Consider the following 21,817-nt stretch of genomic DNA (forward strand, 5'->3'; position numbering starts at 1 on the left):
TCAGGATTTCAAATTACTTGAAAAAATTTCAATCATCTCGGAAAGGTATCCCATGCTTTCAAAGTATGGGATTTCGAAACTTCTACAATTCGTGTAATTTCTAAGAAATTTCGAGAGCTTCCAAGTTAGGCTATAACCCCATAAAAAAAAATCAACGAATCGTAAAAAAAAACCTCAGCAATCTAACAAAAAATTCTTTTTCCCTCTGTGTTTTTCAGATTCGACGGAAGTGCGCCAAGCAGCGCATCGGGTTCTCGAACAAGCCTGACACTGCAGGGAGTAGAGGAAGGATATCCACCAACGCCGTGGCGTCAACGACGTCGAGCATCGACGTACAACGAGGCGCACCTCAGCCGCGTGAACACACCACCGCGAATGGGCCGTAAACGAGCGTCGAGTTTCCACGTTCAGAGAGAGTTCACGCGATCGCCAACGGCTGCTGATGATCGAGAGGTGCGGGAATCGGTGGCGGCGCCACAGTCGACGGGCGGTGAAGGGAGGGGGGAAGAGAGGGCGCTGCCTCTGCCACCTCCGTGCACCTGTCCCTACTTCGGCGAGGGCTCCGATCGCCAGCCGCGTCGTCCGTCGACCGAGTTGGTTATCGTTTCGAGCGATACGCTGAAGCCGATCGGCAAGGGGCCGCTCGACATGGGCCTGCTGGCCCGACAGCGGGGCCCGGAGTCGGGGTCCGTCGTGACGTGGAGGGGGGGACGCCGCGGCTCTAGCGTCGGTAGTACGAAGACGCTGCTGGCGCCACCTAGAGCCTCGCCGCTTCGTCGGGCCGCGACGATGCGCGCGCACAACGGAGCCGCGACCCTAGCGGCAAAGAGCAACAATTCGTCACCCTGTCTGATGCGTTACGCGGGCCCAGTTCGAACCCACCATTCTAGAACGAGTAGCGTCGTATCAAGAAATAGTTCACGGCACGGTAGGATTATCAGGCTTGAACAAAAGGCGACCAAGGTTCTCGGGGTCGTCTTTTTCACCTTCGTTATCCTCTGGGCGCCGTTTTTCGTCCTGAATTTAGTGCCCGCATTTTGTCCCGACTGCGAGAAGAGAATAAGTCACAAAATCGTCGACCTCGTCACCTGGCTCGGATACGCCAGCTCCATGGTCAACCCCATATTCTACACCATTTTCAACAAAGTCTTCAGGCAGGCCTTCAAGAAGGTTTTACTCTGCCGGTACAGAAACCAGACTTGGAGGCCCGCCAGGTAGGCCCTGCCTAAGCGACGACCCAGGGGCGCCGCTAGTCGAGTCTGACGATCCTATATTTGGGTGAAAAAAAATACCACCCGATCTACATTGCGATTCCGCATATTTTTTCGCGAACCGCGACACCGCGATAGAAGATGAAAAACTGAACGACAGCTGCAAACGCTCGGTGATTAATTTTCTACGTAACGTTTCTAGCGCGTACTAGTGTATCGTTCATTTAAATCTGCGATTATAGACTCTCGGTAACTTCCCGACCTCGGGGCTCTGACCAGGCTGAGAATCCCCACCTGGTGATAATGAAATCGACTCACGCGTATGGCCAGATTTTGAAGCGTAGAAATTTATCAAGAGTCAACCGTGCTCGGGGTGATTCGATTTTGAACAGAGGTACACGTAACATTATCCATACAAATACATTCATTGATTGATATTCTTTCAATCTACGAAACAAACTTCTTCTGTGTTTGAAAACAAATTTATATTCTTCTCTGAAATAAGGTATAAAAATTTTGTTTCTACGACAATCATTCCCACCTTCAATACCCCGGCACAGTATAATGAATTCTAGAATTTTGCCGGCCTGTGAACTCCAAAGTGGTATTTATCACGATGTAAGTGTGTATTGTAATTTAAAGAGAAATAATAATAGTAATTATAACGATAACAACAACAATAATGGTAATAATAATAAAAATAACAAAAATTGAGGATAAGAACCTGCAGTGCAATAAATCGATTATACGTATAATAGGTAGTATAACGATAGTGACTGTGAGCTAATGAATATAAATTTAGAATAATATCGCTAATAATTGAATGCAAATTCAAGCACGCAAGCCATACTAGAGTACATGAATAATATTAAATATAATAATAATAATAATAATAATAATAATAATAATAATAATAATAATAACAACAACAACAACAACAATAACAATAATAATAGTAATAATATCAACAACAACAACAACAACAACAACAACAACAACGTTACGCGGGAAAAATTATAATGTGGAAAACCACAAACAGGCTGCTCAACGAGAAAATGATGGTTATTATATTGATTATTGCGTGTAATTTTTACAATATGAGCTATCGACGATTGTTAAATTGTTATAGAGAGATCATTGGGGTGGAATAATATAATTGGATTAAATTGAGGTTCGGTTTTCACGCTTCGTCGATATTTCAATACGCAACCAGCTTCATACACTGATAATATTACGTATCCTATCATTCTACTACACGTGACGATTTGAGTAATAACGAAGCAACGTTCCTCCTTCAAGTTCATAAATTTTATGTACACAAAATTAGGATGTGTTTCAAAATAACGTTTCTCTCGATTTTTCCCAACACTGTGACGAGATTCGCGGTAAAATTCGTGAAAAATTTCATTGAATATTTTCCTTCCACAAGTAAGAATATTAAATAAATCACCACCGGATGAAGCAAGAAAGAAATTACGATTGCGACTCTAGAAGCGGCAATTGTTATTGTTATTATTATTATTGTTGTCGTCGTCGTTGTTGCTGTTATTACTAATATCGTCGTAATCATAATCGCTATTGTCAATCTCATTATCGCGAAACGAAAGATGAAGCGATCGTTATACGCGGCATACATTCAACGGTAATATACAGACGGCTTGTTTGCGGTAAAGTTTTTTCAGGCGAATAGAAAAAAGATTTGAAGAACTGGAACAACAATGAGATCCGGGAACAGCAGCAGAACGGTGGTTGAATTTTAACGACACGGACGTTGTTGTGCAACGTATAATATAGACAGGGAGAGAGTACAATGTGACGTTGCACCCCACAGTCATATACACACACACACACACACGTAAAGTGTAACATCCGTTCGGCCAACGGTCTGCAGTGAAAAAGAAAGAGTCTGTGTACGTTTGCAACAATTTTTTTTTTTTTTTTTCTTTCACGAGATGAATAAAACAAACGGCGAAAATTGCGATTCAAAAACAGAATGGAAAAACAGAGGAAGAAAGAAAAATGAGGGTAGAAATATTTCCACATGAGAATGACTGATCGAGAGAATGAATAGAAACTTGTATTAAAATTGGAGTTAGTGAATATGGATTTCATTGTTACGGTTGTTTTTTTTTTTTTTTTCGCCCCCGCGTTTTATTTCATTTTTACCAGCCTGCCCAAATGTTTTGTACAAAATGTACGTAATCAACATTGTATGGGAACTTGATGTAGTTGGTAACAATGGCGTTTTCGAGTGACTATATACGAGTGTTACGTAATAAAATGCTTGTATAGATTAATCGACAACTTCGGCTGCAATGCTATAGGTGAAAATATCTAAGAATATCCACATCTGTACCATTAACATAATTTGTTTACAATACGTAGGGCTAAAGAGCGAACGAACAATCTTCATCATTAGATTAGAATTAGAGTTAGGTTATATCGATCGAGTATTACGCGGTAGAGTAAGACGATATGTTCTCCTGTTTTATCGATTTTCAACTATCCACCGGTAATAAAGATTTCGAACTTTACCGACACGCGATCGTTATCGTGAAAACTTTTGTGCATTAGTGAAAAATTATCACATCACGAGTGTCAATTTCGCTTGTGCCCGTATTTAGTGAAACTGTAAAACAAAGTAGAGAAGTATATTTCAAGATAATACCGAAGGCAATACCGAAAAATCGGTCAATCCTCGCATCGATAATATATTTCTCTGCCTTATCGAACGACGGTAAATTGAGATCTATGAAACAGGAAGACGATAATTTCGTCGTCTACGATTTTCATTCGAAACGAATAATAATGTTATATGCAGCTATATGTAAGTCAATTGATGTGCACCCATATTTGTATACGTATTACTATTCGTACAATCGATTGTATAAATGTTGAGTACGTGATGTAACGAAAGATAATTAGTAGACGGGTAAAAATGGATACGAAAGAGCTGTAATAAGAAGAAAAAAAAAAAAAAATATTCCTATACATAAAACAAACAGATAAATCAATAACGAATATATAAATGATAGATCTATCCTGATGTACCTGTAGTCTAAATGTGTAATTCACGTCTGCGTTTATAATAAATCTGTTCAATTATTTCTTTTTCTATGAATAATATAAAAAAAAAAAAATGAAACCGGTTGAAAGGTATAGAGAGAATTGAAATAAATTTTTACCGCGTAGTGAATCTAAGGTGCTAAAAATTGTGAAAAGCCTAATTTTAAATCCATTTATATACATGTATCGACGAGTGTAATACATAGAATATATCTATAATATAGAGTTATTATGTGCGAGGGCTGAATAACGAAGTGATTATAAAAGATTATTTGTGCAATTGATAATACACTTAAGCATAGGTGTGTCTGCTTGTTAGTGACGAAAACTGTTTATATATATATAAACAGATATATGTATGTATAACTGTGTACGCATGTGTAAAAAAAGTGCGATGGATTTTAAAATATCTATTAACATAATCGTATTATGAGATCTTAATAACTGTGTAATTCATGGACGATTTTTAAATGAACTGGTTAATTACAGTAGGTCAATTACGAATTATAATTACACACTGTATCATTTATCATGGACGAAACTTATGATAATGACAATATCTTTCCGTCGATATTTCTTAGCCTTTGAATTATATCGATCACATAAGCACAGTAAATTTTTTCGTTGTTTTCCTCTTCATCTTATCGCAAGAAATAAATATATGTATATATAATTTCTATATATAAATATAAAATTTCCAATATATATATAGATATATATATATATTGGAAAATAATTAGAAATTCATTTTCAATAAACATTTTATGCGATAAAAAAAAAACAATAAAATTGAGATAGGAAGGGAAAAGAATGTTCGCGGTATAATTTAACCCGCACTCTCTATGCATGTGAATTCTCTTCTTTTTCTGTTTTTTCGCTTCTAGATCGTTTTCTTTTTTTTTATTTCCTCGAGTCGAGCTCGCCATGCATGTACGTATATATACATACATACCAGTCCCATGCCCTGGTAACTGCGTTACGCGAGCTGTTTAGCATTTTTATTTTTCTTCAAAATGGTCTAAATCGACGATTCTCCGAGCGTTTAGGTATAAGTAGGTGAGTTGGGGGGGGGGATGACGACAGCGACGGTGAAGAAGATGAAGAAGACGTAGAAAGAACACGAGGAGGGAGAATGAAAATACAACGAAGAGGAAACTTTGACGACGGTATGAAAAAACGTGACATCTCAAATTTTTAATTAAGAACGCGATCATCTCGAACGAGGTCGAATTGCGTGAATTATACGAAGCATTGTTTTTTTTTTTTTTTCCAATAGATTCGATAATTGTTTCGTTAATTTTTTCATTTATTTATTCTTCGTAATTAGTTAGATTTTATGTGACAGTTTATGACAATTTTTCAAGCCCAATTGTAGGTTTCTGTGTAAATATCATTCCAATTCCGTACCGTATATAATTTTTGCATTCGTTTCGTAAATTGAAATGTTCAATGTAATTATAACATATTAGAATTGATGAATATTTGGTTGTTCGATTTTGCGTGAAAGTTTCTCTATAAATAAACGAGTAAACGATTAAAACAATTATTAAATCTAGTTTACAAAAAATCGCTACGCACAATTCATGAAGCCAAAATTCCAGTGCCGTATCAATGATAAATTTTTCACCTAGGACGAGACGTCCGCGTTCTCCTCTCACAATCTGATATTGTCACCTTCTTCTAACGCAATTTGAAATCTCACGTTCATTCGCACTGACGCCAACTTGTGGATGAAAATAGATAGAAAACGAGAGGCGATTAGAAATTTCATTTACGGAAATAAAACGTTTTCGTCAATGTGCTGTTTTTTACTTTGCTTTTTGCAATTTTCGCTTACAAAATGTGAAAAATTGAACGAACAAAGCAAGCAAAGCTTGCCAAAGAGAGATACAACTTTGAAACACACTTCGCACATGTTTAGATTTATCTGGTTGATACAATATTGATTAGGGGTAGCAAAGAGAAGGGGCGTCGATTCGTCTGGCTGCTGCGTCTGCGTTGTAATATGTATATAAGCACTGTACGAGCTGATAACGAGGCGGTATAGACGAGAAAGATCAAAGAGAATCGGTCAGGAAATCTAGATGGGTTTACAAAATACCGCCGCGTGACATCAAAGGACTGTAAACTAGAAACTAGAAGCCATAGTGTCTGAGTAACCAAGTTTTATAAGTACGGGCTTTCAAAAATGAATTATTTTTCGATGGTGTGATTGAGGAGTTTAATTTTTCCACGTCAATTGATTTTTCAACAATATATCCAGTTGCGAAACTTGAATTTATCAAGATTTAAAAAATATCGCTCGGAAAGACAAATTTTTATGATACTCGTTGATTTTTTATTTTATTTTATTTTTTTTTTCTTTTTGTCCCGTTTACTTCACCAATCTGTTTCAAAAGTCGTTGAAATTTGACGGAGAGAAAGAAAAAGAGAATCACAAGAATTTTCAATCGTGAAATTGTGTGAAAATAAAAATAAAAATGAACAGCCGAAACTGGATCGCGGCGAAAAAAAATGAACGACTAAAATCTAATATTGTTGGAATGAAAAAATTTCATCGTAGCCGGTTTCGCATGACATTTGAAATCGGTTGATCATCATTAAAGTAATATTTTAAAATTAGTTTTGGTTTCAATTTTATTCACTGCGGAACCATATTTCTAATTTTCATTTCTTTCCAACTTCTTTACGATATGCAAGACTAGAAATTTTTCTGCAGAGAATGCGATGATATTTAATTACATATCGCCATATTCGTATTTTTAAAACGCGTCGATCGATATTCGTGACTGTCGCGTGTCCCTCGCTATTTCCATTCCCATTTCTATTCCTATTTCCATCTCGATCCGCTTATTTTTTTTTTTTATTTGCTTATTTCTTTTTCATCTTGACGTCGCCTACATTTTTTATTCCACCGCAGTGTTTCGTGCACGAAAATTAAATTTACAACTCCACGTTACATAACACACGATCAGACTAATTTAATTATTTAACCGAACCGAAAGATGTTGAATACGTTATGATCGCGCATGCAGGTGAAATAAAATTAAGAGTAAAAGTTCAAATACGTAAATAATAAGAACGAAATAATTTTTCCCAGCATATACAATGAATCATTGAATACACATCCGCGTTATTCCTCAAAAATTGAACTATACTTTATAACATTTTAAATTAAATTTCAATTACGATTGTCTTCGCAATATTGTTATTACGATTTTCGTTATTGTCCCCATTACTTGCGTCTATTAAATATAGTAACAACAACAATAATCACTGTTATTATATTGACCTTAAATTATAAGACGGCGGATGATAAGATAAGAATGAGAAAAAAAAATTAAATAATTATATTTGTGTATAATTAGAAAAAAAAAAAGAAATATACATATTGTATAATAGCGATTGCTGCAGTAGAGGGGAGACAGTACGCTTAAAGAGTAGCGCGTGACGAGAAATAATTATGTATACTGCTGCACTGCGATGTATGTAACATACATCTAGTGTGATGTATACTATATGTATATTAGGGTGAGACGAAAAAACTAACTTATCGAATGTGCGGTCTTAAAAAGACCGTATTTACTGAGAAAAAAATTCTCCCGTTTGGAAAAATTTTTAGCTCAATTTTAAAAGGTGTCGCTAGCCATTTGAAATTTCCCATTTAAATGACGCGCGGAACATTTTTTTTTCATTAAAAATGCTGCAACTTTTGAACCGTTTGAAATAAAAAAAATTTCAAGGCATATTCTTGTATGGCATTAAATTCTCTAAAAAAAAGACTGTGGGGTTGATTTTCTAGACTCAAAAATTCGCATACTTACGGGCCGTGAAGGTCAAAGAAAAACAGAAATATGCAGTTTTAGGGCTCTGCGATTGAAAACATCCATATTAAATGAAAAAACTTGAGCTAAAATGAAATAAGGTGTGTGAAAGATGTTGTTTATAAACTAGATTCGTCAAAGGAGTAGAGTTTTAACTCATTTATTTATTTTTTATTGCACTCTGAAACATTAATATTCTTTTTAATCGTTGATAAAACTTTGTTTGTTACAATTAGGATATTGCTGGCGACGTAATTGCACTAATTGCAAAATAAATTGTTTTCGTTCTTCATTTTTCGTTAAAGTTCGATTGTAATTTTGTATTAACGCTATACCGCATATTTCCGCTTTTCTTCGACTTTCACCGCCCGTAATTATACGAATTTGGAGTCTAAGAAATCAACTCCAGGGACTTTTTTAGAGAATTTCACGCCTTACAAGAATATGCCTTGAAAATTTTTTTATCTCAAACGGTTCAAAAGTTACAACATTTGTAATGAAGAAAAAATTATACGTATGTTATTTAAATGGGAAATTTAAAACGGCCAGCGACACCTTTTAAAATTGAGCTAAAAATCTTTCCAAACGGAAGAATTTTATTCTCAGTAAATAGGTCCTTTTAAGACCATAGATTCGGTAGGTTAGTTTTTTTGGCTCACCCTAATATAAATATAATATGCAACGATACAGTTGAATATCTTATACATATATTCATATATATATATATGTATATATAGAAGGAAATATTAGATAATAAAAGGAAAGATTCTGTGTACAATGTAATAATCTATAGTGTATACCTAACAGTGTAAACAATTGTCTGACATGCATTCGTATTTTACACGCGAAATAGCATTGTGTGGAATTTTTTTTTCTTTTCATAACCTTGTCTCCATTAATTTGGAGCTCGATTGTTGTATCGTTATTATTATTATTATTATTATTATTGTTATTATTGTCGTTGTCGTTATCATTATGATCGTTCTTTTTTTCTTTTTTTTTTTTATCATCACCCATTGCTCGGTTATACTTATACGTGAAATTGTGCAATGTTATGCTACTTTTAACTGCATCAGAGATATTAAACGTTCGAATAATGTTTGCGGATTTATGATATTGATACGAAATATACGCCTGCACAATAATTAATTTAAGAATATAATGCCGCGTTTGATCGGTCGAATATTGGGTATACAGGTAGTATAAGAAAATTTAGATATAAATGCGAACAAAAACAGAACAAAGTCTTAATATTTATATGTACACTAAGATACTTAAGATATTCTAAATAGGCTTTGAAAGAAAAAAAAAATATATATATATATATATACACATATATATATATTATCTATCACATGTGTATTGGTATATGAAAAATAAAATATCGAAACCGCCTGACGAGTATACTTGTGAAATGAAACAGCAACAACAACAACGTTGAGAACAAGGAATAAGAAAAATTCCAAACAGTGTCGATGAAAAACCAATTATTACTGAAAATGAATCGGTATGGGAAATAAAAATAATAACGTATGTGTAAAAAATGATATGAAGCGAATAGCCGGCAATGAATTTCGAAGCTTGCGTAGGCATACGTAATACCAACCGAACAGAAGTTGGCGGATCGGTAATACGTGCAAAGGATGCGGGACGATTTCGGCGATTTCTCGTTAATCCTCGACAAGCCTCGACATTCGTCGAATAATTTGAGTAGTCAACGGAGAAGAGGAATGGGAACGGGAATAGGAATAGGGACGGGGATGGGGATGGAGAGTGAGGAACACGGAGAACAGGGTCCAACCGTATAGGAGGAGGAAACTAATTAAGCCTGTCGACTCGATCGCAGAGCCGGAATGCGTGGGTGGATATAATCAATTACCGGGATAACCGCGGCGGATTCAAAGAGGAAAGATATTCATACGCCGAAACGTGGAGGGCGATTTTGATTCGTACGAATCGAATATTGTACAAGTTGCCGAATGTCGAATGTTTTTTTTTTTTTTTTTTTTTTCAGCTGGAAAAATCGCAAACTTTACTTTCTTTTCCCGCAACGACAACTTTTACTCGATATAAGAACAACAAAAACAACAACGGCAGAAGTATTGTTGATAAACGAATGACCGCGACTGAGTGGAAAATGGCGTCGAAACAGACAAAGCGATGTGAGAAAATTGAATTTATTTATTTTTTTTTTTCTTTATTAATTTCATACACGCCTCGCGGAACGATGCAAAAGGAAATTTAGGCACGAAATGTAACTTCAATCGGGGATAAATTGTGAATACTTCCGCGCTTTGAACGCTTTGCTTGAAATATTTTTGTTTATTGGAGGAAAAATTTAATGGTTATTATTATTTCACGTAACATCGTTTAAATGAACATTTCATTACCATTCAACTTTATTACATTCACGTTAATTAAATGCGATATCATGCGGATAATTCAAATTACTCGAATTCTCTCTTCAATTTATGTAATTGTATGTATATATATACATATACATATATATATATATATATATATATATATATATATATATATATATATACACAGTATCATATATATATGAGCTCATTTGTAATCAAAGCGCAATTTCAAACGGTCTAACTTGTCGATTTAATTTTAAATAAAACAAAATGTCTTACCCGACTCATTTATTTATTCCGTAATTTTTCTCTCCGTGTTTTTTTTTTTTTTTTTTCATTTTTTCGATCGTAAGAATTTCTATATTTTTCATTTATACATCCGTATTTATTCGAATGATTCTGGATTTCGATTTTCCCAGATTTTTACCTTCCAATACACTTCGACTTTTCATCTGAACCTCAATTTTCTACATTCCAAGGTTCCATGCAAATCGATATTTACAACCCGAATGCGAAATAAAATGAGAAACAAGGCCTCACATTTCTCAAAAATTTCACATTACAGAAAAGTGCTACTTTATTCCCGCAAATTACGGGGGAAAAAAAGTTAAGAGGGAATAACATGCTACTTTCATCCCGTTTTTCAGGTCAAAAATAAACGTCATCGTTACCGTTCGCGTCGTGGATAGACAATTTTTTCCTCAATTCTGCATTCCCCTATTTCGCGAAGCTATTATTCATCAATGTCTCAAGTATTTTCAAGATCCGATATAATGATAATAATCATACTGTCAATAAAAATGAAAATAGCAAATCGGTAGATAAGTAAAATAAGGAGAAAGTTGCGCAAAAAGAGAAGATGTGCCAAAAAACGGGAACCAAGAATTGAGGGAAGGGGGGGGGAGGGTGAAAAAAAGTTTTCAACGTAAGATGAGCGGGACATAGCTGATATGGGAAAAGAAAGATGGTAACCGAAGGCAATAAAGCGAACGATGGATTTAAAAGGGTTGAGAGAAAAAAAAAAGGAAAAAAAAAAAGGGTGACGTGACGGAAAGCTGATAGCCGGCGAGAATGGCGACGTTCTCGAAAAGGTGCGTATAAAATGAAAATGGAAAAATAAGATGAATATAAAAAAAAAAAAAAAAAAAAGAAAAAAAGGCGCCTGAAAATTGGGATCAAAATAATATACGGTAAATAACTCACGTTTCGCAGTTAAAAAAAGATCACGAGCGTGTTCTTGAAATAAATTCACGTCATAGGTAATGATTCTTTACTCCAGAACTGGGTCAATTTTCTTTTTTTTTTTTTCTTTTCTTTTTTTCCTCTCCCCGTATATAACCCGATGATCTTTCGTTTGTTTGTGTTTTTTTTTTTTTTTTTTTTTTTTTCTCAAGATTACAAGCATCGTCATACCGATGAAAAAATTTTTTCGTAAAAAAATAATAATTCTTCATCCTTGCAAAAAAAAAAAATTTGATCAAACCGACGTGGAAGAATATTTTTGGTGAGGATCGGTGCGTGAAAAAAAAAAAATTTTTTCGAAGCATAAAAAATTGATGGCGCGGATAGCGAGACGGAGGGAAAGGCGTAAAACTGCGAGATCACCAAGAACTTAACCGCGATCCACGATTCGGAATTCGTTCTTTTCCCGTGACCAAAAACCGTGGAAAATTGGTTTCCAATCTCTGTAAGTTACGATCACGAAACTTCCGAGCTCTCAAATCCGTTCGTACAATTTCTTGCCGAACGGCTAAGTTTCGCATTCTAAATGTTTTTTTTCCACGCGAATAAATTAACGTATATTCTCCGTCTCCTTTCCGTCTCACTCCTCCCCCCCCCCCCCCCCCCCACACTCCGAACCCTTTTTTTTTGTTTGAAAATCATTACACCACGGATCATTTCGCCAGAAAAATTTCTCGCGACGACGCGACAAAATCCACTTTTTTTTCGGCATCGTCAAAAAACTGTACGTCGAAATATCCCTTCGTTATTTCCGCAACAGTAAATGTGCAGCAGCAACGAAGAGCCAAGGTATAGATTTAACTTCGCCCCGCGATGCTGTATTGAGGAAAATAAATTGAATCTTTCTTTGTCGCGGGTTGTGAATTGAATTTTTCTGTTTACCGATTCTCCGTACATAACGTACACCTACCGCTGATTGTGAAACTCCTACGTACACACCCTTCACAGGACGATAAGATTTAACAATTTTCCCACTCGTTTCCGGGCGTGCTTTTTTTTTTTTTTTTTAAGTTTCTTTCCTTCGTCGAACGAGCCTTTTTTATTTTACTTGAAGAAAGAAAAAAAAAAAAAAGCGTTCCCGACATAAGAACCCTAAATTTTCTAATAATTGAATCGACATTATCGAATTCGAAATCGGTTTTCTCCCTGAAATTTTACCATCATTCATTACGTGTGTGTATTTTTTTTTTTTTTTTTATTTCCCATACTTTACCGTCACTGATTCGAACGTTGAAATATCCAAACGACTTCCGGTTTTTTTTTTTTTCATAGCACTTTTGCATGACTGCATCGGGTCGTATTCGAGCCAGAGCGAAGTATAGAATGAAAGAGGAATCCGAATGGAATGTTGTGGGGAAAAAAGGGGAATGTAATGGAAAAAAAAAAAAAAAAAACGTGCCGATGAAAAAAAGAACAGGAAACGGATCGCCGTGCGGATTGGAAACAAATATTGGCGACTCGGTTAGCGAGCGGCAGCCCAGATTTACAATTAGACAAAGAGAATGGGAGAATGAAAGAAAGAAAGAGAGAGAGAGAGAGAGAGAGAGAGAGAGAGAGAGAGAGAGAAAAAGAGAGTCGAGCTTTAGCTTCAGGGGATTAATTTGCCATTGCGAGGATTGCGAATCGTTGCGTTTTGTTTAGTTTTTTGCGTATTTTTTTTTTTTTCTTTTTTCGTTTGTTTGTTTTTTTTTTTAGCGAAATGAGAAACGTTGTAGCGTATAACGAAACACCGATTAAGCCCTGTGGAAAATGTTGCAAGAAATGAAATAAAATACTCTCTTAGAATAACAGTTTGAAAAAAGAAAAATGAGAAGCAAATCTCATTTTCTTTTTTTCTTTTTTTCTTTTTTTTTTTTCAAGCTGACTCAAGATTTTTCACCTTGGAGCGTAAAATTGTTACCTTGTTTTTTAACAGCCACCTTAACATATCTATATAATTATATATGTTGTTTGTTTGATTCTTTTTCCAAATTAAAATCAACGGATCTGCAACTCGAGACGTGACGATTAAGACTCGACGGATACGGATTCGTCGAAATTTAGTGGGTAAGAAAATTTCAGGCGATAAGGGAATAAATAAAAATTATCTGGCACCGTTTTCGTACGCTCAGCACACAAATGTGCATATATATATATATATATATATATGCAAGGTATATTCATACAAATTCGATTCGCTCGAAAAAGTTTCTCTCTTTCGCTCTCTCTCTCTCTGGTTTAATTAAGAGTCCAATTAACGGCAGGCTGAGGTAAAAGTTTAAATACGCGACGTTATATACAGACATATACATGTAGTTACTATGAGCCGGACCGGCGGGCAAATTTTAAGACGACCCCGCGGCGCTCTCTGGGAAACTAGTTTCCGCGTCTCGGTTTCTGCAGTTTAGCCCGAAGCGTTTCAACCCATTCCGAGTTTCCTTATCATTTTATATTATATATATTATACATATACATGCACAAACGCATATACATGAAATATTGTAATGTGCGACAGTCTTCGAGAGACTGAGAAAACTTCTGTTCCCAAACGTGGTTGGAAATTTTTTATAGTATATATATATATATATAGAAAGCAAGGAGGAAAAAAAATTTAAAAAAAAAAAAAAAATACGTGTCCGGACAACGCGAAAAGCGGAGAGAATTTTTCATACATAAAATCATTGAGTAACTCGGATGTAAGGAAGAATCGAAGGACAAGAAAATTATCAGTGATTAGAAAAACATTGATGGAAAAAAAAAAAAAAAAAAAAAACAAATAATAATACAATCAGATTTACGAAACATTGAAGAAAATAAATTTCGTTCTAATCTACGAGTTGTTATAAACGAACGCTATTTTAAATATAATACGTCGGAGTATTTAAAAAAACAAACATTTCAAATTTGTGACTAAATTCATAAATTATAAGTATGTATATGTATAATATAAATAAAACGATCGTTGAGAAACGGTGATTGGTAAATAATAGGCGAAGCGACGTTGAGATTTGCGTGCAAAAAATTTCAGGGCTACCTTTTTTTTTTTATCTTTCTCCTTCCTTCATTCTTTTCTCTTACAACGCGATTTGAATTTTCACCGTGCGAATTGGGCGAAGATGTATGCGTGTGTATATATATAAAGAATACTAATATTAAAAAAGAATGATAATGAAAAGGAGAAACAAAAATTGATGAACGAGTGACAATTTCAAGCCTGACGGTATTACGAGACTGAAATTTTTCATCCCCATTTTCCACCCGCGCGCCGTTCGCAAGGATCTTGACGAAGGGTGAGGCGAGGCGCTAGCGAAAAGGACGCGAAACTGGGGCAAGAAGATTAAGGAGTGACACCGGGCGGATGATTCAACATCAGGTGGATGTGCGAGGGTGGGGGGTGGGGGGGGGTGAAGGGTAGAGTTGAAGGACATGATTCATTGTCAAGGTCAGAGATGACAGGCGGCGATTCTCCATCCCTTTCCGAAGTTCCGACCCGGGGTTGTAACAACGAACGCTATTTTTATCAATGCAGAGGAGAGCCCGCGTTCCTGACTAACCTTTTCACATAATTTACGGAGCACGACATTTCCTCGGAGATTATACACACACACACACACACACATATATATATATATACACACACATGTATACTTGCCTGTCATTATGCAATAAAGACGTTTTTATAACGTCTGTATAAGGAAGAACCACCACGTTTGTCAACCACGTTTCATTTTCGACTGCATTCTGTTTTCAACGTCGTTTAATTTCCGACGATGTTGTTTTAAACCTGGCCGGCTCGGAAGATGCGGTTCAATAATAGCGATATCGTTGAATTATCAACTAGTTTGTTTTCAACGTCACCGAATTTTAAGGTATATTTTTTTCAACTTGGTCGCTTTCAATCTGATCAAATTTCAGCTTCTTTTTTCTCAACCTTGTGAAATTTTCAACCTCGTGATTTTCAACATTACTGAATTTCAAATTCTTCGTTACAAACCTTGTCAAATTTTCGACTACGTCGCTTTCAATCTGGTCAAATTTCAGCTTCTTTTTTCTCAACCTTGTGAAATTTTCAACCTCGTGATTTTCAACATTACTGAATTTCAAATTCTTCGTTACAAATCTTGTCAAATTTTCGACTACGTCGCTTTCAATCTGGTCAAATTTCAGCTTCTTTTTTCTCAACCTTGTGAAATTTTCAACCTCGTGATTTTCAACATTACTGAATTTCAAATTCTTCGTTACAAACCTTGTCAAATTTTCGACTACGTCGCTTTCAATCTGGTCAAATTTCAGCTTCTTTTTTCTCAAACTTGTGAAATTTTCAACCTCGTGATTTTCAACATTACTGAATTTCAAATTCTTCGTTACAAACCTTGTCAAATTTTCGACTACGTCGCTTTCAATCTGGTCAAATTTCAGCTTCTATTTCCTCAATCTTGTCACACGTCAAATTTTCAATTCTCAACACGGTGGGTGTAGTATATGTGTGCCGATTTTCTTCCAATATATCAAATGATTACGTAAATTCGTACTTCCTTCTTAGATCAACTCTTCGAAGAGTTTAACAGGTACCTAATACAGCCGGGTGTTCACGATTATTCCTTGTATTGTGTTCAAGATGTTCTCGATTATTTTGACTAATAATTATCAGTACGTGAAGCAAGATACTTGGAATTTAATTTGATTTGGACGGAAGAATTTTCGTGATAGAAAATGAAATACCTTGAATACAGGATATAAGCGAGAATTTGAACAATTCGCTTGTATAATCCGTTGCGTTATGATTTTGATAATAACAATAAGAAATCCGCGTGTACGACGTAGGTTTGTGTACGCTATGCGTGTACATACGTGCGATGGTTTTACCGAGCTAACGAGAATAGGAAAAAAAAAAAGAAAAAAAAAAAAATTAAAGAAACCGAGTGGAGAATATAAAAATGAAATAAAAGAAGATGAAACAGGAGATAGAGAAAAGTTGAGTACATAGTTTTTCACGCATTAGGCAAGGATAACCACGATAACAACAACGAAACATGGTTGAAAAGCAAACGAAAAAAACTTAACTCACCTATTCACAACACCCTGGTAAAAAAAAAAAATATTGAAAAAAGAACAACCCACAAGTTGATGAGAATCGTAAGAAAAGAAATGTTACCAGATTGAGAAAAAAAAAACACCGGTTCCAATATGGAGTGAGTTTTGTCGAGAAAATTTTTCGTCGCACTAAACTTTTCTTCGTCAACTTGAAACCGGTCTGGAAATCTACCGAGTAAAAAATAAAAAGTTGCGAGAATTGTTCACGAATTTCCAGACCGTTTAAACAATGTTTCAAGTTGAACGAAAAAAGTGAGTGCTGGGGAAAAAAAAAAATATCGGCCCATCACGGGCGGCGGTCTTAAAATTGTTGGAAAAGGAAATGCGGTTTTTGAGAATTCGTAGAAAAAAAAAGAAACACCAACGTTCTCATTAAAATCACTCTCTATATATTTATAAACAATGATCCAGTTGCGTGAAATATCTAAGAAAAATTCAGGATACCGTTTCAAGAGTCGAGACTATTGCAGACAAATTTCTTGTTCAAAACAAAATCAAAAATGATGTGAGGAGGTCAGTCGTTGGTACACGTTGCATGAAACTCCGAATACCCCAAATCTAAATCGAATTAGATAAGGAGAATAGTGATACAGAAAGAGGGAGGCGGCAAAAAAGGAAAATGCGACGTGCTACCCGTTTACGCGTGTAACGAACTTACACACAGACCGGGCATTGTTCATAATCCGCGAATACGAAAGAAATAAGAAAGTGCCGCACGGGGCGTAAGAAAAGCAGAGTGTACAATATCCTCGCGACTTTTTGCCTAATGTATTCGGCGCGTCGTTGTCGTCTCGGCCTTTTCGAGCATATCGCCAAAGAGGCGAAAACCGCCCTTTGACCTCCCAAGAGGTAGCGGGACCTCCGGTAAACTCTGGGAGCGATCCCTTGTCTCGATTTTATTCCGGCAACCCTTAACGCTCAACCGTTATACCGGATGCTCGGATTCCGTTTTGGTAACGAATCGTTGATTATTCATGGGAGATTTAAACCGACCGGACGTTTTCGCCGAGCAAGCGATAACGAAATTTGTAGCAACGTTGGATCCGCAAGGTTTGCGGAAGGTGTTGGAAATTCGGGATGGATAAAAATACCGATAAAGGATGGAAAACTTTTAGACCGAAGTTTGATGATAATTTTTTTCCGATTGACGGATAAATCTTACGAGATGATACCGACTATTTGACAAATCGGTGTTGAAAGTAAAAAAAAACTTAATTGTGAAAGATGAAGGGAATTTTCGTAAACATGAAATTGGAAGGCAATTAATACCGAGGAATAAAAGTTTGAGAAGAATTGTATTAAATGTGTTAAACATTGATAACTTGACAATGATCAATGGGATTAAACTTAGTTTTTCGTAAGATGAAAAAAACAAAAAAAAAAAAAAAAAAGTGGACGTTAGTAATTCGTCTTTGTGGTGCAAAACTTTCTCTCATATTTTTTCCTCCCTCTATTTTTTTTTATCGTTATATTCATTGTTATCGGTGTAACGCTTCTTACAATACTCGTCGAAAAAAAAATTGCGTATGCTTTGTTGCACAAGTTGAAGGTACTCATAACCTGTCGTTCGCAACTTTTCAACAAATGGGGGACGGGAGTTGAAAAAAAAGAAGGTAAAAACAAGAAGCTCGGATTTTCCTTCTTCCAACGACCCTGTTCTTTTGCAGTTGTTTCGAGCCTCTTTCGTTTCCTCGTTTCGTTGATGCATATTTTTCATCGTCCGATAATCCTTCCTTAAATTTGTTTCGGCGAAATTGTGTGTAAAGAAATTTTCATCCAATCGATACAAAATTTTCATCTCGCATCAACGAATCAAAGAGCTGCCGGTATAAAACGTCGGAAGATAAGTTAAAAATATGCGAATTAAAAATGCGAATTTCTCTCGTACGAAGAATAAAAGTTGAACCGTGAATTAAGTCGAAAAAATTCGAAATGTGAAAATAGAAAATGGGGTAAAGAAAAAAAAAAAAAAACTTGAAGTGAAGATAAAAGACTGTAAAATAATTAAGATTGAATGATTCGAACATATGAAAAATCAAATTTGGCAATAAATATTGAAATTGAAGAAATGAAAAATTAAACTTGAATATTGAAGAATTAAAAAAATTCCTATTCTATCCGATCAAATATTGAATAATCGATACACGAATGATTCTCAACTATACTCTATAAACTAACGACGAGACAAATTAACAAATTATCTCGAAAGATTAGGGCTGGAATAGATGATCGTCGTGCGAATCGAGGTCGAAATGCTCCAACAAACAAACAGTCAATTAAATCGATTCGGCAATGAATACCCGCAAATTGGCAGCACACTTGAGTCAATGGGGTAAAAGCGTGTATCGCGAATCGTGCGGAGATTCAGGAGTATATTATACGCACTGCGAGTCTGTTTACTCGAGTTCAAGGGGAGGGGGGTAGTTTTAGGGTGGCAGGAATTGGGTATTCAACTGTTAACCGTTCCCGCTGCCACCGTTAATCTCATCTCGTTGTCTCCCGTTCGGTTCGATGGGAACAACGGAATTTATACCGATTGTGCAATTCGTTACGGGCCGCCGGATGCTGCGGAGGAAACTGGACATTTCGGTACTTGGGCCAATAACCGAAGCGAAAGGTTGATGGAAAATTTTTCTAAATCGAAAATATTGTACGCTTTACTTTGAAAATATTTCAAGCTATCGTCGATGGAATTCCGACACTCGAAATCGCGATTGTAAAAAATTAGGGATATTTGCTGAGAAATTGAAAAGGAGAATCGAATAAGGCTGTGAGGGCAGGTTTTTGAAATTTTCAAAATTTCAAACACTGAAACTGAAGAGAACGAAAAAAGGCTGCGAGTAACGATTGTTCGGATTTTACAAACATGAAGGATTCAAATTGAAGAGGACAATGAAAAGGGGTTGTAAGTGCCATTTTTATTTGTTTTTTAAATTTAAAGGTTTGAAGTTAAAGAGGAGAACGATAAAGGGCTGCGAGTGCCACTTTTTTCAAATTTTCAAAATGGTCATTTTCTTCAGTGCCATTTTGTTCAAATTTTCAAAATAGCCATTTTCTAAAGTGCCGTTTGTTAAAATTTTCAAAATGGTCATCGCTTGAGCGGCAATTTTTCCAAATTGTCAAAATAGCCATTTTTTTCAAATCTTGAAAATGGTATTTACCGCCTTTCGCAATTTTCACCTTCAATTTTGGATATTATTCTCAACTTCTCAGAGATTTACGGCGAATCTTGAAGCAATGTCGAATTGTCATCTTCCTTCGATTTCTACATCTTCGACTACTTATATAAATATACACATATATACATATACATACTACCTTGGACTTAATTTGAATATTCGCCTTATTCATTCACCTGTCCAAGTGAAATTGAACGAGCCCTGCAGCTTCTGTTCGAGAAGCGAAGGATCACGGATGGAAAAGTTGTAAGAATGGTGAGGGGGTGCGGGGGTGCGGGGGGGGGGAGGGGGCGAGATTAATACGCCCGATAATCTGCGCGACAGTAAGGTATAGTGTATGGAAAGAGAAAGAGGGGGAAACGAGTTGGAACTGACGGAGACTGTAAGAGACGAGGCCGGAGAGGGTGAAAAGTTTCTCTGCCGCTGGCGGAGAATCCTCAAGATTAGATCGATAATTGATAGAAGTAGCTCCTCTTTCGGGGATCGATAAAGCGATTCGTTTCGACGGAGTTACTCTCTTCGATTTCTCCCTCCTTACCTCCTCGCCTCTCTCTCACTCTCTCTCTCTCTCTCTTTCTTTCTCTACGCTCCAACATCCGCCATTCGGAAACGAATGGGAAATAACGGAAGCTAGTTTGTCACCTGGGGTATAAATTACATTATGCCTTATACTGTACACCGGATTACGAGCCGCGATGCCAAAGGAGGGAATACGGAGGAAGGGATAAAAACGTGAAGAGGGGGAGGGTGAAAAGAGAAGAAAACGTGGCAAGGAGTGTTACGTACGGAATTTCATACACCTTCAAATGGGTACGAGGAATAAACTGGCAAGTTTATAACTGTGTATAATTACTATGTATTAGGTACACTTTCGTTTAATAATTATAATGTTTTTTCGTTTTATTTACAATTTTCAGTCCGCGCGTTGGTAACGAATAAAAATACAAAACAACGTTAGACAAAAAAGGATAAAAGATGCTGAGCGTTATTTGAATGATTTGGAGGTGAAAGTAAACGTAAAAAAAGAAACTTCAAATGAGATTATCCGTCAAAATCATTTTTACAGTAAAATAAGAATACATATGAGATACGACGATTGCCGCAAATAAATTATTATACACGAACGTACGCGAGAAAATAAAAAAAGAATAAAGAAAAATTGTCAATCTCCGTAAAAATTTCCCCCTACCGTTTTGCCTTTCGTTTATAATTCAAGCGTTTGCAACGCTTGACATTACGGTTGGCAAATTGTCAATGGTAAGTCATAATTTGTTGAACTTTACCGGTATACGGATTGGACGAAAAAATCAGAAATATAAGGTAAAAAAAAAAAAAAAAAACAAGAATAACGAGAGAAAGGGAAGAAAAGTAAGGGGGGGGGGGGGAGAGAGAGAGAGATGGAAAGTCAGGATAAGATGAAGGAAACAGATTGATTTTCGGCCGGAAGTCGACGGGAAAGATATAAAGACTTGGACGTCAACCTGACGAACGACGTCGTCTCCAACTTATGCAAGGATCGAGAGTTTTCGGTTGTAATATTTTTTTTTTTTCTTTTTTTTTTCAACTCATTTTCCGTCTTGCGGGCTGTTTTTTTCAGTTGAAAAATTTTCCCCGTTATATACCCAGAGATGTTTGAAAAATGAAATAAACATACAATAACGAAATGTGAGAAAGAAAAGTAAAAATTGTTAAAATAAAATAATTCAAGTTCGATGAAAATTGGGGGGGGGGGGGGGGGGGGGCAGAACGATAATTAATTGCAGAATCTAAGGAAGGTTGAATTTTCAATCTAGAGTCAGAGGTAAATTTATACAAGTCAATCATTTTTCTCCTCGGTAAAGGAAAAAAAAAAAAAA

General features: G+C 36.0%; 2 protein-coding genes across 3 annotated transcripts in view; one reads left to right on the forward strand and one right to left on the reverse strand.

Annotated features, from left to right (window-relative positions):
- The window catches only part of LOC107224748 (5-hydroxytryptamine receptor 2A), a 79,111-nt gene extending 74,715 nt beyond the window's left edge, over window positions 1-4,396 (forward strand). For both annotated transcript variants that reach the window (XM_046734109.1, XM_046734111.1), the window contains exon 6: window positions 219-4,396. In XM_046734109.1, the coding sequence (XP_046590065.1) occupies window positions 219-1,218 (1,000 nt within the window). In that variant the 3' untranslated portion in view covers window positions 1,219-4,396. The remainder of the gene's footprint in view (window positions 1-218) is intronic.
- Window positions 1-21,817, reverse strand: part of LOC107224754 (26S proteasome non-ATPase regulatory subunit 1) — a 67,203-nt gene that overhangs the window by 15,459 nt on the left and 29,927 nt on the right. The gene's annotated exons all lie outside the window — the stretch shown is intronic.

The sequence above is a fragment of the Neodiprion lecontei genome, chromosome 3, assembly GCF_021901455.1.
Source record: "Neodiprion lecontei isolate iyNeoLeco1 chromosome 3, iyNeoLeco1.1, whole genome shotgun sequence".
NCBI classification, from domain to species: Eukaryota; Metazoa; Arthropoda; class Insecta; order Hymenoptera; family Diprionidae; genus Neodiprion; species Neodiprion lecontei.